Source organism: Mustelus asterias, chromosome 13 (assembly GCF_964213995.1).
Source record: "Mustelus asterias chromosome 13, sMusAst1.hap1.1, whole genome shotgun sequence".
In the NCBI taxonomy this organism is placed as follows: domain Eukaryota; kingdom Metazoa; phylum Chordata; class Chondrichthyes; order Carcharhiniformes; family Triakidae; genus Mustelus; species Mustelus asterias.
In genome coordinates this window covers 41,164,669-41,181,258 of record NC_135813.1, presented here as the reverse complement: position 1 = coordinate 41,181,258, position 16,590 = coordinate 41,164,669, and the positions used below count along the sequence as shown (strand labels likewise).

The 16,590-nt window shown below is 45.2% G+C and overlaps 1 protein-coding gene across 1 annotated transcript in view; it reads left to right on the top strand.

The window, feature by feature from the left end:
- LOC144502565 (uncharacterized) overlaps positions 1–16,590 on the top strand; it is a 71,515-nt gene that overhangs the window by 27,619 nt on the left and 27,306 nt on the right. Inside the window, exons 2-3 of the mRNA XM_078226667.1 lie at positions 9,008–9,194; positions 12,606–12,837. Of these exons, the coding sequence (XP_078082793.1) occupies positions 9,008–9,194; positions 12,606–12,837 (419 nt within the window). The remainder of the gene's footprint in view (positions 1–9,007; positions 9,195–12,605; positions 12,838–16,590) is intronic.

The following is a 16,590-nucleotide window of genomic DNA, read 5'->3' as shown; positions in this document are numbered from 1 at the left end:
AATCCACCTATCTTTGGACTGTGGGAGGAAACCCACCGAGACACGGGCAGAACGTGCAAACTCTGCACACAGTCACCTGATTGCTACTCGTTTATCATTTGTTTTCTCCGTACCAGTTCCCATCAATGGTAGTATTTCTTGAAAATGTTTGGTTGGCTGACATGGCCTGTTGAATGTTGAGGACAGGGGTTCCACCAGACTGTCAACATTGATGGCGGGTCTCCCACAAGAAGAGCTACTGTTTGAGACACTCCCTTTGTTTGACAAATGCTTCAGCACAGCGCAAGTAGACATACTATTGCTTAACTAAAGGGTTTCCCAGCAGTAAGAGTCCCATGTGATTTACAAATGTTCAATATTTACTTAGTAGCAGGCCACATCTCTCTCGGTGCCAATCCATCATGGGGATAAGTGACTTTCCCCGTGATGGATTGTTCCCACATTCTGTCAGCCGTATTTGTGTTGGAACAATCTGGAGTAACAAATCAGCGGTTACATGGCTAGCATTATAAATAGGAGCATGGCTGAACTGTTTTATAATGGCAGTAATGACCATTGATGCAAAGTGCCTCACACTGAGATTAACGAGGATAGAAAGAAGGTTCTTGGCCATGTTAACATTTTAACACATCGTCGGTGTGTAATGAAGAATTGAAAGAGCTACAGGGTGACCACTGACCTTTCTTGGAGAATGAAGGTGATACCCTATTAATGCAGAAACAGTGATTATTGTAACTTAGCCTTTAAATCCTATACCAACCATGTTGAAATGGGTTCCCTCAACCATATGATGTTTCAAATAATTTTATATAGAACATAGAACATAGAACATAGAAAGCCACAGCACAAACAGGCCCTTCGGCCCACAAGTTGCGCCGATCACATCCCCACCTCTAGGCCTATCTATAGCCCTCAATCCCATTAAATCCCATGTACTCATCCAGAAGTCTCTTAAAAGACCCCAACGAGTTTGCCTCCACCACCACCGACGTCAGCCGATTCCACTCACCCACCACCCTCTGAGTGAAAAACTTACCCCTGACATCCCCCCTGTACCTACCCCCCAGCACCTTAAACCTGTGTCCTCTCGTAGCAACCATTTCAGCCCTTGGAAATAGCCTCTGAGAGTCCACCCTATCCAGACCCCTCAACATCTTGTAAACCTCTATCAGGTCACCTCTCATCCTTCGTCTCTCCAGGGAGAAGAGACCAAGCTCCCTCAACCTATCCTCATAAGGCATGCCCCCCAATCCAGGCAACATCCTTGTAAATCTCCTCTGCACCCTTTCAATGGCTTCAACATCTTTCCTGTAATGAGGTGACCAGAACTGCGCGCAGTACTCCAAGTGGGGTCTAACCAGGGTCCTATAAAGCTGCAGCATTATCTCCCGACTCCTAAACTCAATCCCTCGATTAATGAAGGCTAGTACGCCATACGCCTTCTTGACCGCATCCTCCACCTGCGAGGCCGATTTAAGAGTCCTATGGACCCGGACCCCAAGGTCCTTCTGATCCTCTACACTGCTAAGAATGGTACCCTTCATTTTATACTGCTGCTCCATCCCATTGGATCTGCCAAAATGGATCACTACACACTTATCCGGGTTGAAGTCCATCTGCCACTTCTCCGCCCAGTCTTGCATTCTATCTATGTCTCGCTGCAACTTCTGACATCCCTCCAAACTATCCACAACACCACCTACCTTGGTGTCGTCAGCAAACTTACCAACCCATCCCTCCACTTCCTCATCCAGGTCATTTATGAAAATGACAAACAGCAAGGGTCCCAGAACAGATCCCTGGGGCACTCCACTGGTCACTGACCTCCATGCAGAGAAAGACCCCTCCACAGCCACTCTCTGCCTTCTGCAGGCAAGCCAGTTCTGGATCCACAAGGCAACAGCCCCTTGGATCCCATGCCCTCTCACTTTCTCAAGAAGTCTTGCATGGGGGACCTTATCGAACGCTTTGCTGAAGTCCATATAGACCACATCCACCGCTCTTCCTTCGTCAATGTGCTTGGTCACATTTTCAAAGAACTCAACCAGGCTCGTAAGGCACGACCTGCCCCTGACAAAGCCGTGCTGACTACTTTTGATCATACTAAACTTCTCTAGATGATCATAAATCCTGTCTCTCAGGATCCTCTCCATCAACTTACCAACCACTGAGGTTAGACTCACCGGTCGGTAATTTCCCGGGCTGTCCCTGTTCCCTTTCTTGAATATAGGGACCACATCCGCAATCCTCCAATCCTCCGGAACCTCTCCCGTCTCCATCGACGATGCAAAGATCATTTTGTTGAATATTGAGCAGTTTAAGACATCAAAGTAGTCTGCTGATGGTATCACTAGGTAAGAAGACGAGGCAAGGAATAGAAGGATATGTTGACTGGGTTAGATGAAGAAAAGTGAGAGGAGGCACAATTGGGGGTGGCACGGTGGTTAGCACTACTGCCTCACAGCGCCAGGGACCCAGGTTCGATTCCCGGATTGGGTCAGTGTCTGTGTGGAGTTTGCACGTTCACCCCATGTCTGTGTGGGTTTCCTCTGGTTTCCTCCCACAATCCAAAGATGTGTGGGTTAGGTGAATTGGCCACGCTAAATTGCCCGTTAGTGTCAGGGGAACTAGCTCGGGTAAATGCATGGGGTTGTGGGGAGGCTAGGGAGGAAATTGCGGGTCCCCTAGCCGAGATATTTGAATCATCGATAGTCACGGGTGCGGTGCCTGAAGAATGGAGAGTGGCAAATGTTGTGCTTTTGCTTAAAAAAGGCTGCAGGGAAAAGTCTGGGAACTACGGGCCAGTGAGCCTCACATCTGTGGTGGGTAAATTGTTGGAAGGTATTTTGAGAGTCAGGATCTACAGGCATTTAGAGATGCAAAGACTGATTAGGGACAGTCAGCATGGCTTTGTAAGTGGAAAATCATGTCTCACAAATTTGATTGAGTTTTCTGAAGGGATAACCAAGAAGGTAGATGAGGGCTGTGCTGTTGATGTTGTCTACATGGACTTTAGCAAGGCCTTTGACAAGGTACCACATGGTAGGTTGTTGCATGAAGTTAAATCTTATGGGATCCAGGGTGAGGTTTCTAAATGGATACAAAATTGGCTTCTTGACAGAAGCCAGAGGGTGGTTGTAGAGAGTTGTTTTTCAAACTGGAGGCCTGTGACCAGCGGTGTGCCTCAGGTATCAGTACTGGGCCCACTGTTATTTGTCATTTATATTAATGATTTGGATGAGAATATAGGGGGCATGGTTAGTAAGTTTGCAGACGACACCAAGATTGGTGGCATAGTTGGCAGTGAAGAAAGTTATCTCCAATTGCAACGGGATCTTGATCAATTGGGCCAGTGGGCTGACGAATGGCAGATGGAGTTTAATTTAGACAAATGTGAGGTGATGCATTTTGGTAGATTGAACCAGGGCAGGACTTACTCAGTTAATGGTAGGGCGTTGGGGAGAGTTACAGAACAAGGAGATCAAGGGGTACATGTTCATAGCTCCTTGAAAGTGGAGTCACAGGTGGACAGAGTGGTGAAGAAGGCATTCGGCGTGCTTGGTTTCATCGGTCAGAACATTGAATACAGAAGATGGGACGTCTTGTTGAAGTTGTACAAGACATTGGTAAGGCCACACTTGGAATACTGTATGCAATTCTGTTCACCCTATTATAGAAAGGATATTATTAAACTGGAAAGAGTGCAGAAAGGATTTACTGGGATGCTACCGGGACTTGATGGATTGAGTTATAAGGAGAGGCTGAATCGACTGGGACTTTTTTCTCTGGAGCGTAGGAGGCTGAGGGGTGATTTTATAGAGGTCTATAAAATAATGAGGGGCATAGACAAGGTAGATAGTCAATATCTTTTCACAAAGGTAGGGGAGTCTAAAACTAGAGGGCATAGGTTTAAGGTGAGAGGGGAGAGATACAAAAGTGTCCAGAGGGGCAATTTTTTCACACAGAAGGGGGTGAGTGTCTGGAACAAGCTGCCAGAGGTAGTCGTAGAGGTGGGTACAATTTTGTCTTTTAAAAAGCATTTAGATAGTTACAGAGCACAGGATGTTCCTTTGGTGTTATAGGGCCAAGATATATCTTGGGTATAGAGGGATATATCTTGGGTAAGATGGGTATAGAGGGATATGGGCCAAAAGTGGGAAGTTGGGATTAGGGGTTTTAAAAAAAAGGGTGGCATGGACAAGTTGGGCCAAAGGGCCTGTTTCCATGCTGTAAACCTCTATGACTCTATGGGGATAGGGCCTGGGTGGGATTGTGGTTGGTGCAGACTTGATGGGCCGAATGGCCTCCTTTTGCACTGTAGGGATTCTATGATTCTACCTGTATTGACCTGTTCGGTCAAATGGCTTGAATCTGTATAAGCTCCAAATTCTAATGTCCTTTATTTGACTTCAACTCCTGGACACTCTGGGACTGGAATCTTACCACCGTTCACACCGGCGGGGTTCTCCCATCCCGCCGCAGTGAATGGAGATTGGGCTGGGTGCCAAATTCTCCAACTTCGCTGCAGTGGGGGCGTGGCATGAACAGGAGGTAAGATCGCATCCTTGGTCTGTTCTGGTGCGTTGACAAACCTAACTGTATAACTGACATTTCCATTTTACACATCAACAAACCCCCTGGGGTCTCCTCACAAAGCACACTCAGCAGAAGGAGGCCATTCTTCCCTTCACGTTTGCACTGGCCATCCAAATGAGCATTTTGACTTGGTGCCATTCTCCTGCTTTTTTCCTGTACTCTTGTACATTGTTTCTATTCAAGTAATCATCTAATGCCCCCCTTGACAGAATGGTGTTTTAAACAAAGCAGAGCTGGAGGTGAGCCAGTGTGATAAAGTTAGTATACGGAGGGCTGTTAAACTCAATGGGGAGTCAGTTTAGCTCAGTTGGCTAGACAGCTGGTTAGTGATGCAGAATGATGCCAACAGCGTGGGTTCAATTCCCAGACCGACTGAGGTTATTCATGAAGGCCCTGCCTTCTGAACCTTGCTCCTCGCCTGAGGTGTGGTGACCCTCAGGTTAAATCACCACCAGTCAGCTCTCCCCCTCAAAGAGGAGAGAGCAGCCTATGGTCATCTGGGACAATGGAGACTTTACATTGAGGTTAATAGTTAATTTTGAAGCATTGGCGGTACTTAAAGTTAAAACCCTCAAACCTTGATTCACCCATCACCAGGTAAAGGAGACTTTCACTATCTTTCTGGACTTGAGTCGAATCCAGATCCAAGAGGTGAGAAAGTACGGTCCGTAGCAACAAGAAGGGTTCAAGAGCTATAACACCAAAGGAACATCCTGTGCTCTGTAATTAGAAAACTTCACTGGAAAGGAGACACTTTATAGAGGCGACTTTTGACACAGGAGGCCATCCACTTCCTCCTCCCCACAATTGAATTGTTAAAATGATGTGAAATCACCTGGTTGCTTTTATTTTATTTTCCATCCGATTAAATCTCTCCTCTCTCTGCAAAAATGCTGCTTTAACCAAGCTTATCACAAAATCAGTTCTATGTGACAGTCTACGGGTGTGCCCTGGGCACCAGTTGGTGAAGCAGAGATGCCACCTTCTCACCTGTACCTGCCCGTCAACTCCTTGCAGTGAGGTGGAGACATGACATGGAGGGCCTGCATTTTGAGGGAAGTAGGGAGAGGCTATTATTGTGTCCTATTGGAGTAGTTATATTATTGTGGAGTAATTTTAACTTCAATGGAATAGAAAATGGAATGCATTGCAAAGCTGCTAATTTGCTATCACTTAGTGATAAAAGTTAAAATAACCTCGATGTTTCACCCAATAGCTTAGTGGTAAAAACTGGGCGGCATGGACAAGTTGGGCTGAAGGGCCTGTTTCCATGCTGTAAACCTCTATGACTCTGACTGTGATTGAGGGAAGAAAGAAGGATGAGGTTGAGGGGTGGCATGGTGGCACAGTGGTTAGCACTGCTGCCTCATAGCACCAAGGACCCAGTTTCGATTCCTGGCTTGGGTCACTGTCTGTGTGGAGTTTGCACGTTCTCCCCATGTCTGCATGGGTTTCCTCCGGGTGCTTCGGTTTCCTCTCGCAGTCCAAAGATATGTGGGTTGGGTGGATTGACCATGCTAGTGTCAGGGGGACAAGCTGGGGTAAATGCATGGGGTTGGGGGGATAGGGCCTAGGAGGGATTGTGGTTGGTGCAGACTTGATGGGCCGAATGGCCTCCTTCTATGATTCTATATTGAATAGATGTGCAGGGGAAGCTTTTCACGCAGAGTGGTGGGTGTCTGGGACATGTTGCCAGAGGAGGTGGTGGAAGCAGGCACATTAGCAACATTTAAGCGGCATCTGCATAGGTACATGAATAGAGGGATACGGACCCAGTAAGTGCAGAAGGTGTTTTTTCTTTAGTTTAGCTAAGGCATCATGATCGGCACAGGCTTGGAGGGCCGAAGGGCCGGTTCCAGTGCTGTATTTTGTTCTTTATTCTTCATTCTTCCACACACACATACACGCAACTTCTTCATAACAAAAACCTTCAGTTGATCTTACAATTGAAACTCTTCAAATGAAATCCATGAATGTGTCCAGAGAATCTCCATTAACTCTTCTAAAATGATTTACAATTTTGGACCTCGATTGCCTGCAGTATCCAACTGAATCAATCATAATTCATAGATGTGATTCCATATCTTAAGTCACGTGCTAGCCTGTTTCCTCCATAATGGTGCTTATTCTGAGTCCTTTTCATTTCACCCTGATGTCTAAACGACCATAGAGAGCTGGTTTATGTTTGAGGCTGTATTTTTGAAGTGTGGTTATTGTTGTAGGAAAAGCAAATTTGCATGTCAAATTCTCTTAAATAGTAATCTCAATCTGTTTCAGTGGATAAATATTGACCGTGATCTTGAGGAGAACTCCCCAGCTCTCTGAAATAATGCATGGCATTTTATAAACCTCGGTGTAATGTTTCATCCAAAAGCTGCACCTCCAACAATGCAAACGCCCCTCACTATTGCACTGGAATGTCAGCCTGGATGTCCTTGGAGTGGGATGTTTTCTGATTCCAAGGTTTGTGTGCTATCACCGAGTCATGGCCAACACCTCTCCCTGCAGAGGAATCTCACTTATCTGATTCTATTGAGCTTTGGCTTAGGTTGAAAGAGCCAATGCTTTTTGGGCCCTCAAGTCTATTTGGAATGGATAGGGGTTTCCACGACAACACCCTACACGTTAGGGCACCAGTTTACTGAGACATCCGGAGGTGAGTGGGAAGAATCAGAGACCTTATTTCTCATGGTTCCGTTAATGAGTAGGCCTGGCTGATCGGTGAACTGGAATACCTTGGAGTATGCCAGACAACATTGGCTCAGGAATTGGATGTTGCCACAGAGAGTTGACTTGCCAATGAACTTTAATCACAAGCCTGTCACCTTGTGACAATCCCCCAAACCTTAAAATATAGTTATTTGATTTATTATTGTGACATGTATTGGGATAAAGTGAAAAGTTTTGTTTCTTGTGCACGATACAGACAAAGCATACCATTCATAGAGTGCATAAGGGAGAAGGGAAGGAGAGGATGCAGAATATGTGTTACAATCATAATTGGGGTGTAGAGAAAGATCAGCTTAATATAAGGTAGGTCCATTCAAAAGTCCGATGGCAGCAGGGAAGAAGCTGTTCTTGAGTCGGTTGGTACGTGACCTCAGATTTTCATGACTTGTTCCTGACGGAAGAAGGTGGAAGAGAGAATGTCCAGGGTGCGTGGGGTCCTTGATTATGCTGGTTGCTTTTCTGAGGCAGCGAGGAGCGTAGACAGAGTCAATGGATAGGAGGCTGGTGTGTGTGACTGGGCTACCTTCACGACCTTTTGTAGTTTCCTGCGGCCTTGGCCAGGGCAGATGTTATTTAAATTAATGTACATGGAATGATTATTTCAGTTGTTGGAAAACCTTCTGAAAACGGCACCATTGTAACATTGTTCTGCTTTTTAATCTAAAAATCTATTTACAAGTTGTCTGACATCAGGATTCACTGCAGAATCCACTCCATCCTCTCCTCAAGGAAGAGTGACTTTGTGAAATATTGGAGTTGGTGTATGTTGAGTTGGATGCGCATACAGGGATTAGGAGAGCATCTTTGCATCAACTCTATTGTCAAGAGCAATACAGACAGAATTTTCCTCAAATTGGTGGAATGTGAAAGGATCAGGGTTCAGCATGGATTCCATCTCTTTACGAACATCAGCAGCATCTTTGATGCTTGAGGATTCTCTATACTTTGAATAATTCTAAAATTGCTTAAAGGGGGAGCAGTGTAGCAGTGATGAGGGTAAGCCTAGTCTTCATTCGCTCACAGTACGCGATGAATGTTAGCTATAATGATTGAGCCATGTACAGTAGGCTGTTAGCTTTGATTTGTCTTTCTATTGACTCATGGTATGAAAAGCTGCTTGAATGTCGCCCATTGACTTGGAATATAAAGGGGGAAATTTTCCCATTGTAGTGGGTGGGGAATGGACCATGCAAACATCCATTGACCTTGGGCAGGATTTTCCGGTTTTGGCGCGAGTGCGGCCGAAAAAATCCCACCCACAGAGTCTGAACAGCATCATAAAGCACTGAAATATAGAAAATCTATGTTGCAACTGCCATAAGCAAATGAGATTTATTTATATTACTCACTGATAAATCTCCTGAGTATTCTAGATGTCATCGTCATTTCTTATGTATTTGCTTTCTCCCCTGACATGAATAGCTGTCTATAATTTATTTACCCAGAGTTGTATATCTATGGAATTTTCTACCCCATAGACTTTTGGATGATCCCATTAGTTGACTATATTTAAGAGACACATATTTAGTCTCTCAGGGAATCGAGGAATATGGGGAGTGGGCTGGTGAGGGAGTTGAAGCCAAAGATCAGGTGGAGCAGGTTCGATGGGCCATATGGTCTACTCCTGCTCCTATTTCTTCTGTTCATGTATATTAATCCTTTGCTCTGTTCTAATTTGCAGTCTCTGCAGTAACGTGGCGTATATTCTGGGCACGATTGCAGAAAATGGGGTTGGCGCTCAGCGTTTGGTGACAGTGGCACAGACCCAACTGTTGGAATCTGACAGTCTCCTTGGCAACCTGAATTCCATGTTGAAGTGGACAGATACCGAAGCAGTGATGAATGCTGCCGGGACACTCTGCACAATGGTAAGGTTGTTTGACGATGGCGGGCAAGTGGCCAGGGGTGCCCAGTCCAAGGGTCACCATTGTGACTTCTACACCATTCAACATTAAAAACTTAGATTAAAACAAAGTGTGAAAGACGATGGAATACTGTGATCAGCAGATGATAAATTGAATGGAATCACAGTAGGTTACTCCCAGTGTCAATCTCTAAACATCTGGCCTGTTTCATCACTTAAGGTGAAGGTTTCACCTCAAGGTTTGTTGATGCATTTCGTAATGAGTTTGACCAATCACTGGCACGCACACACACACACACACGCACACAACCCACATGACACCAGTAATCAGTGAGCCAGTCAACCACTACCATCAATTTCATAAGAAAATCTTTGCCGTTTTCCACAGAATCTTTGCGAATAATCTTGGATTATTTGCCCACGTTTACAATTTGCTCACTGTAAAATGATCAGTTACTTCTCATAAAAACCATTCGCTGACACCTTGCTGCTTTTTAAAAGATTCATTCACGGGATGTGGGAGTCGCTGGCTGTGCCAGCATTTGTTGCCCATCCGTAACTGCCCTCCATTTCAGAGGGCATTCGCGAGTCAACCACATTGGTTTTGGAGTCACATGTAGGCCAGACCAGGTAAAGACGACAGATTTCTTTCCCTAAAGGACATTAGTGAACCAGATGGGTTTTTCTGACAATCGACAATGGTTTCATGGTCATCAGTAGATTCTTAATTCCAAATATTTTTTTTATTGAATTCAAATTCCACCAATTGCCGTGACGGGATTCGAACCTGGGTCCCCAGAGCATTACCCTGGGTCTCTGGATTACTAGTCCAGTGACAGTACCACTATTGGTATTACGCTGGTGGGATCTTACAGTCCCGCCGAGGGTGCACTCTTGCCGCAAGGTAAGCCTTGCATTCGACAGGAAAAAATACATTTTGTTAAAGCTTTTTATCTTGGCACTCGTCAGGACAGTTGCAAGAATACCAATGAAGAGAAAACAACATTTATGCTGCATGGGAAGAGAGCGCTGATTGACTGGCAAGTAGTTACTGCTAACAGCAATGGAGAATGTATCCATTGATGGCGACTGACAGTTAACTGCCAAGCATTGTTTGAAATATAAATTGGTAACTTGACTCTTATCGGTGAAGCTATTACCCCGGGGAATGAACCAGTAAATGGCTGTCACTTATTTTGTTTGGGCTGAAACAGATACAATGTGTGTACATGTTCTTTCTGTCTGCAAATAACAGGGCCCTGTGTATTAATATATGTAGTGGTGAGCCTGTGTGGGTGTTCATATCAGGAAAGGATTGACAAACTGGGTGTGCCTTGCAAGAAGGAGGTTGAGGGGTGATCTAACACAGACATAGAATTCCTACAGTGCAGAAGGAGGCCATTCGGCCCATCAAGCCTGCACTGATAGTTATATGATCAGTTCTATGATAGTTTATTTATTCTATAGTTCTATGATCACAATCCACCCAGGCCCTATCCCCATAACCATACTTATTTAACCCACTAACCCCCTGACACTAAGGGGCAATTTAGCATGGCCAATCAACTTAACCCACACACCTTTGGAGTGTGGGAAGAAACCGGAGCACTCGAGGAAACCCACGCAGACACGGGGAGAATGTACAAACTCTGCACAGACAGTGACCCGAGGCTGGAATTGAACCCGGGTCCCTGGCGCTGTGAGGCAGCAGTGCTAATCACTGTGCCGCCGCTAATAATAAGATCTAATAGAGATCTTTAAAATTAGGAAATGTTTTATTACAGTGGTTAGGGGAAAAAATGTTTCTTCTTGTGGGGAAGAACAGAACTATAGAGACCGTCAATATAAAATAGTCACCAAGGACTGTAATCGGGAATTCAGAAGAAACTTCTTTGCATTGCACCACAGCATGGTGAGAATGTGGATCTCATCACCACAGCGAGTGGGTGAGGTCAATAATATGGATGCATTTAAAGGGAGGTAAGACAAGTATGTGAGCAAGATGATTACAATGATCAATTTCGATGAGGGAAGATGTGAGAAGGCTCATGGGGCACATTAACACTTGAGTTGACAGGGTTTCTTTTTGAGGCTATGTATTGCTAAACTTAAACCAAATACAGAGACTCCTGAAACTTGGTGTACTGATTTTAAGACGTGAGTTTATTAACCGAACGATTGAATGGGAGAATGATATAAAGTAGCCCAGCACTCCAGGTAGAGAATGTGGACAGCTCAATATCACTCTGAAATACAATGCCTCTGCCGGGGCAATTATACATTTTCAAAATCATACTTCCCACCTTTCCGGTAGGTGTTATTTAATGAACATTAATACAAATCGGTCAATAATCATCACTGTCACCAACTCCAACCAATAACAATTTACATCCTGGGCTCATGGGATCTTATTTGTCCTTAATTTCGGATGTTACCTTCCTGTGTTGCCCAGCAGCGCAGGACGCTGGACAGTGAAATGGGAGAATGATTCCCACAGACTCAAACTCATATGACACCCATCAGACCCTGAGAAAATCCTTATGTCTGCTTTGCACCTGTGTTATCAGTTTTGAGCTGTATAGTTCTGTTAGTTAAACTGGCATTGGTAGCCATTTTATTCCCTATGACAGCTGATAAAGTGGCCGCACTCAGTAGAACCAATGTCCCATGGAATGCAGGCTACAACCTCATCCCATCAAGCCCTGCTGTATCTTGCTTATGGCTGAAGTTTTACAAAATGTATTCTAAAAGCAAACTGCATCCATTTTATAAATTCAAAATATGTGCTTTAAATGAGGAATACTTGTTATTCAGTTGGAGCTGTCTTCTATAATGACAGCTCTCATCAGCGCTCTCTATAGTCTTATGAAAGGCATAGATAGGATGAACGGTGGGAAGCTTTTTCCCAGGTCGGTGGTGACGTTCACGAGGGGTCATAGGTTCAAGGTGAGGGGGGGAGGTTTAACACGGATATCAGAAGGACGTATTTTACACAGAGAGTGGTGGGGGCCTGGAATGCGCTGCCGGGCAAGGTGGTGGAGGCGGACACACTGAGAACGTTTAAGACTTATCTAGTTAGCCACATGAACGGAGTGGGAATGGAGGGATACAAAAGAATGGTCTAGTTTGGACCAGGGAGCGGCGCAGGCTTGGAGGGCCGAAGGGCCTGTTCCTGTGCTGTATTGTTCTTTGTTCTTGTTCTTTGTTCTAAGATCATTCACTCTTAAGTCAGTATTGTGTTAATGTTCTCAAACCATAACTTGTATTTTCTATTAGCCTAAGCCCTCCGACATCAACCTGTGTAGAATGGTTGGGCCGAATGGCCTGTTTCTGCATCACCTGTGTAATGTCAGTAATCTCAAAAGAGAAGCGAGTGTTTAAAATGCTTTGTGTGTGTTTTCTTTCTATGCTTGAGGCCGAGACTAGTGAAGGGCGCCAATGGTTACTGAATGACCCTCACATTGAGGAGATCATGGTCAACGTGACTGCTCTGCTGGACAGTATCAATGAGTGGACGGCCAGCAATGCTGCCCTGGTATTGGCGAGGGTGGCTATCTGTGAGTCCGGCTGCAGAAAGCTCCTGGAACAGTCTAACTCCAGGCACACACTCTGTAAGCTGATCGCATCACTGGGCATGGATGAAGCAGGTAAGCAGCGTTCCTCGCTCCCACATTCTATCCCTCGTCACGTGCCATGAACACACAGGTATTCACTCCGTGAACAGTGTTACTTTTTAGATCCATGGAATGTCCTTAATTGCGTGTTCCAGGGGAAAACCTGTGGTTCAGGAAAGCGCAAGTCATCTGTGAGTTTGTGTGGAGCATAAACACTGGCACTATTGATCCTTAATGGCCTGTTAATGAGCTGATAATTATGTGTAAAGGTGGACTGTGTACTCGCTCCCTCAGCTCTTAATATAGAACATTCCTGATTATGAATATGATGTGAAGTTTAAGTTTATTTAATATTATCACAAGTAGGCTTACATTAACACTACAATGAAGTTACTGTGAAAATCCCCGAGTCGCCATACTCTGGTGCCTGTTCGGGTACACTGAGGGAGAATTTAGCATGGCCTAACCAGCACGTCTTTCAGACAGTGGGAGGAAACTGGAGCACCCGGAGGAAACCCACATAGACACGGGGAGGATGTGCAGACTCCGACAGACAGTAGCCCAAGCTGGGAATCGAACCCGGGTCCCTGGCACTGTGAGGCAGCAGTGCTAACCACTCTGCTACTGTGTCAACCCCTTACCCCAACTACACATGGGCACGAGTATCAGAAAATTAGTCAGCCAAGCTGCTTCTCAACATCTGTTGCGGGGTACCTTGACTCAGGCCCTTATAATGCTTGCATCTCAGTTCAGGTGTGTGAAGAGAAGACAACTGGGGGCTGGAAGGAGAGGTTCAAATGGAATGGATAGAAGAGCGAGTTGCATCTTTGGGTGATTTTTCTAAGGCTTGGCGTTTGCCAGCTGTGGTTCAGATGGTAGAACTCTTGCCTCTGAGATTGAAGATTGTAGCTTCAAGTCCAACTCTAGAGAGTTGAGCACAGCATCGAGGCTGAGCCCTCTGCGGTACTGGGGGCAGTGCTGCACTGTTGCTGGAGCAGTCTTTTGGATGAGACATTAAATCGTGGCCCTAAGTGCCCTCTAAGATGGATGTAAAAGATCCCACTATTTCTGAAGAAGAACAGGGGCGTCCTCTCTGGAATCCAGGCCAAAACCTGTTGCTCGATTACATCACCAGTTTGTAGTCTTGGAACATTACCATGTTGCTGTTTGTGGGAGCTTGCTGTGTACAAATTGTACATTCAGCCTTGGATCTTCAGGTAAGCGTTCTCCAAGGTGGCCTTCACGACACACGACAGCGCAGAGTCGCTGAGCAGAAACTGATAGCCAAGTTCCGCACACACGAGGACGGCCTAAACCGGAATGTTGGATTTATGTCACATTATCAGTAACCCCCACAGCTTGCCCCCTGGACTTGCAGAATCTCACTCGCTGTTCTGTCTGGAGACAATACACATCTCTTTAACCTGTGTTGAATGCTCCCTCCACCCACATTATCTGTACCTTTAAGACCTGGCTGGCTGTAGAGATTTGCATTCTAATTAGTATTCTGTAACTTGATTTCTGTGTCTGTGCACTGTTGGAGAACAGATATCCACTCCATCTGACGAAGGAGCTGTGCTCCGAAAGCTTATGGTATTTGCTACCAAATAAACCTGTTGGACTTTAACCTGGTGTTGTGAGACTTCTTACTGTACAAATTGACTGACATGTCAATAGTGGCCACCATGGTGGCACAGTGGTTAGCATTGCTGCCTCACAGCTCCAGGGGCCCGGGTTTGATTCCAGCCTTGGGTAATTGTCTGTGTGGAGTCTGCATGTTCTCCCCATGTCCGGTGTTCTCCGGGTGTTCTGATTTTCTTCGACAATCCAGAGATGTGTAAGATTGGTGGATTGACCATGCTAAATTGCCCCTTAGTGTCTCAGGATGTGTAAGTTAGATGGATTAGCCATAATAAATATGCAGGGTTGTGGGGATGTGGTGGGGGAGAGGGCCGAGGTAAGATTCTCTCAGAAAGCTGGTGCAGACTCGATGGGTCAAATGGCCTTTTGTGAAAAGTAGGGATTCTATGTTTCCTACATTACAACAGAGACAATGCTTCAAAAGTATTTCATTGGCTTTTTAAGCATATTGGGATGTCCTGTGGTTATGATGGGCGCTATATTAAGCCAGGTCTTTCTGTAAATAGCTCAGACCGCATGTGAAACAAACCCTCCCTCCCTATCACCATCACACCTTTCACCTGTATCCAGGCCAACCCCCAATAAAATACCTGTTCAGTTTGGCTCACTGGGTATACCTCGTGAACTCCCATGAGCTTAATTGGCTTTGGAAGGTGACAGAATGAGCACTTCATTAAAAGGTGGCTTAGGATGTTGGCCAACAGAATTACTAAAGGGAACAATAACAATGACTTTGTGCAGCTTTTAGGTTAACCATCACCGCTTGAGTTGGTAGAAAGTAATGAACAGTCATTTCTGCTGTGCTAATTTAGAATATAAATATCAATTGTGGCATTGTTTTGTTGTCAACAGATCACCTCTAGCCCAACCTATTTATTTTTGGTTGCTTTCGCTAGACTATTGAATTTGATGAAGGTGGACTGAAAGATGGTTTTAAAAAAAAATCTACCAGGAGAAAGGAAATTGAGATGAAGTTGCTAAATCAATCTCACATTCCTTGTTCTCTCCTCTGGGCACTTGCTGTCAGTCTAAGACAATGCTCTGTTTACCACACAGTCGGGCAACGTGGTGTATGAATTTTAGTGCCAGTGCAATGTCAGGTACATAGACTGTGCGTCCCAGCGATTAGCTTATCCAATCAAGTGGTATGTTTCTTCGGTTGTTCATATTAGGCAGAGTACAGACGGTACTCAACCAGCCCATGCTTGCAAAACCCAAAGCCGTCCTGTTAGGTGCGCTTCTGTGATTGGGCGTTATTTGCAGTACAATCCTGAGTGCGCTCATAGCTACACTAATGACCAATTTTAGATGATCAGTTCTGCTCATAATGTGGCTCATTTACACTTTACAGAAGTGTATTCATACACAGTGACCCCCCCCTTTCTGCAAACAAAAGGAATATGGTTCAAGCCTGGTGACTTTTTTGAATTACCTGGGAGCTTAGGATGTCTATAGTTCCACATTGCTTTCTCCTTGGCAACACCTCAGCCAAAGAGAGTTGAATTGCCAATTAATCTGCGCCTTTGTCATGTATTATAAATTGTTGTCATTGTTTGAAATTTGATATTCATGCCTTTGTCCTGATGAATACAAGATGAAAAGCTTCAGCAGAATGTATCTCTTTTCAGCAATATTTAACCCAGAGTGATGTTTATACACATTAGAACAGAAAATGCTTCTCTTCATCCACAGTGGATTCTTTGCTGCTAATGTCCATGTGTAGGGTGGAGTTTTCCCTCGGCTGACACGCAGCGAGCAGATTAGACAGAAAATGGGGCCGAGCACATTATTTAAAATTCCTCTCACGTGGGAATGCTTTAATTCCACAGTGGGTTAATGACATCAGTGATTGGACCCCACTCGGAGGTCCAGCTTATTGACAACCAGGCCTTCAGCTGGGTGGGGAGCCAGTCACTGACAGCCACAGTGTTTGAGTCCATGCTGAGAATGCAATGTTAAACAGAGGTTGAGTTGGGTTGCTGGGGACCTATTCGAAGGGGGATTGAACATAGAGGAAACTGTAGAGTGGGTAGCAACGGGAGTTGAATGGGGATATTGTGGGTGGGCACTGCAGCAACAAGAAGGGTGGGTACAATTGGAGACGGGGCAATCAGAGGAGAGCTGTGATCAGTGGGGAAATTGGAT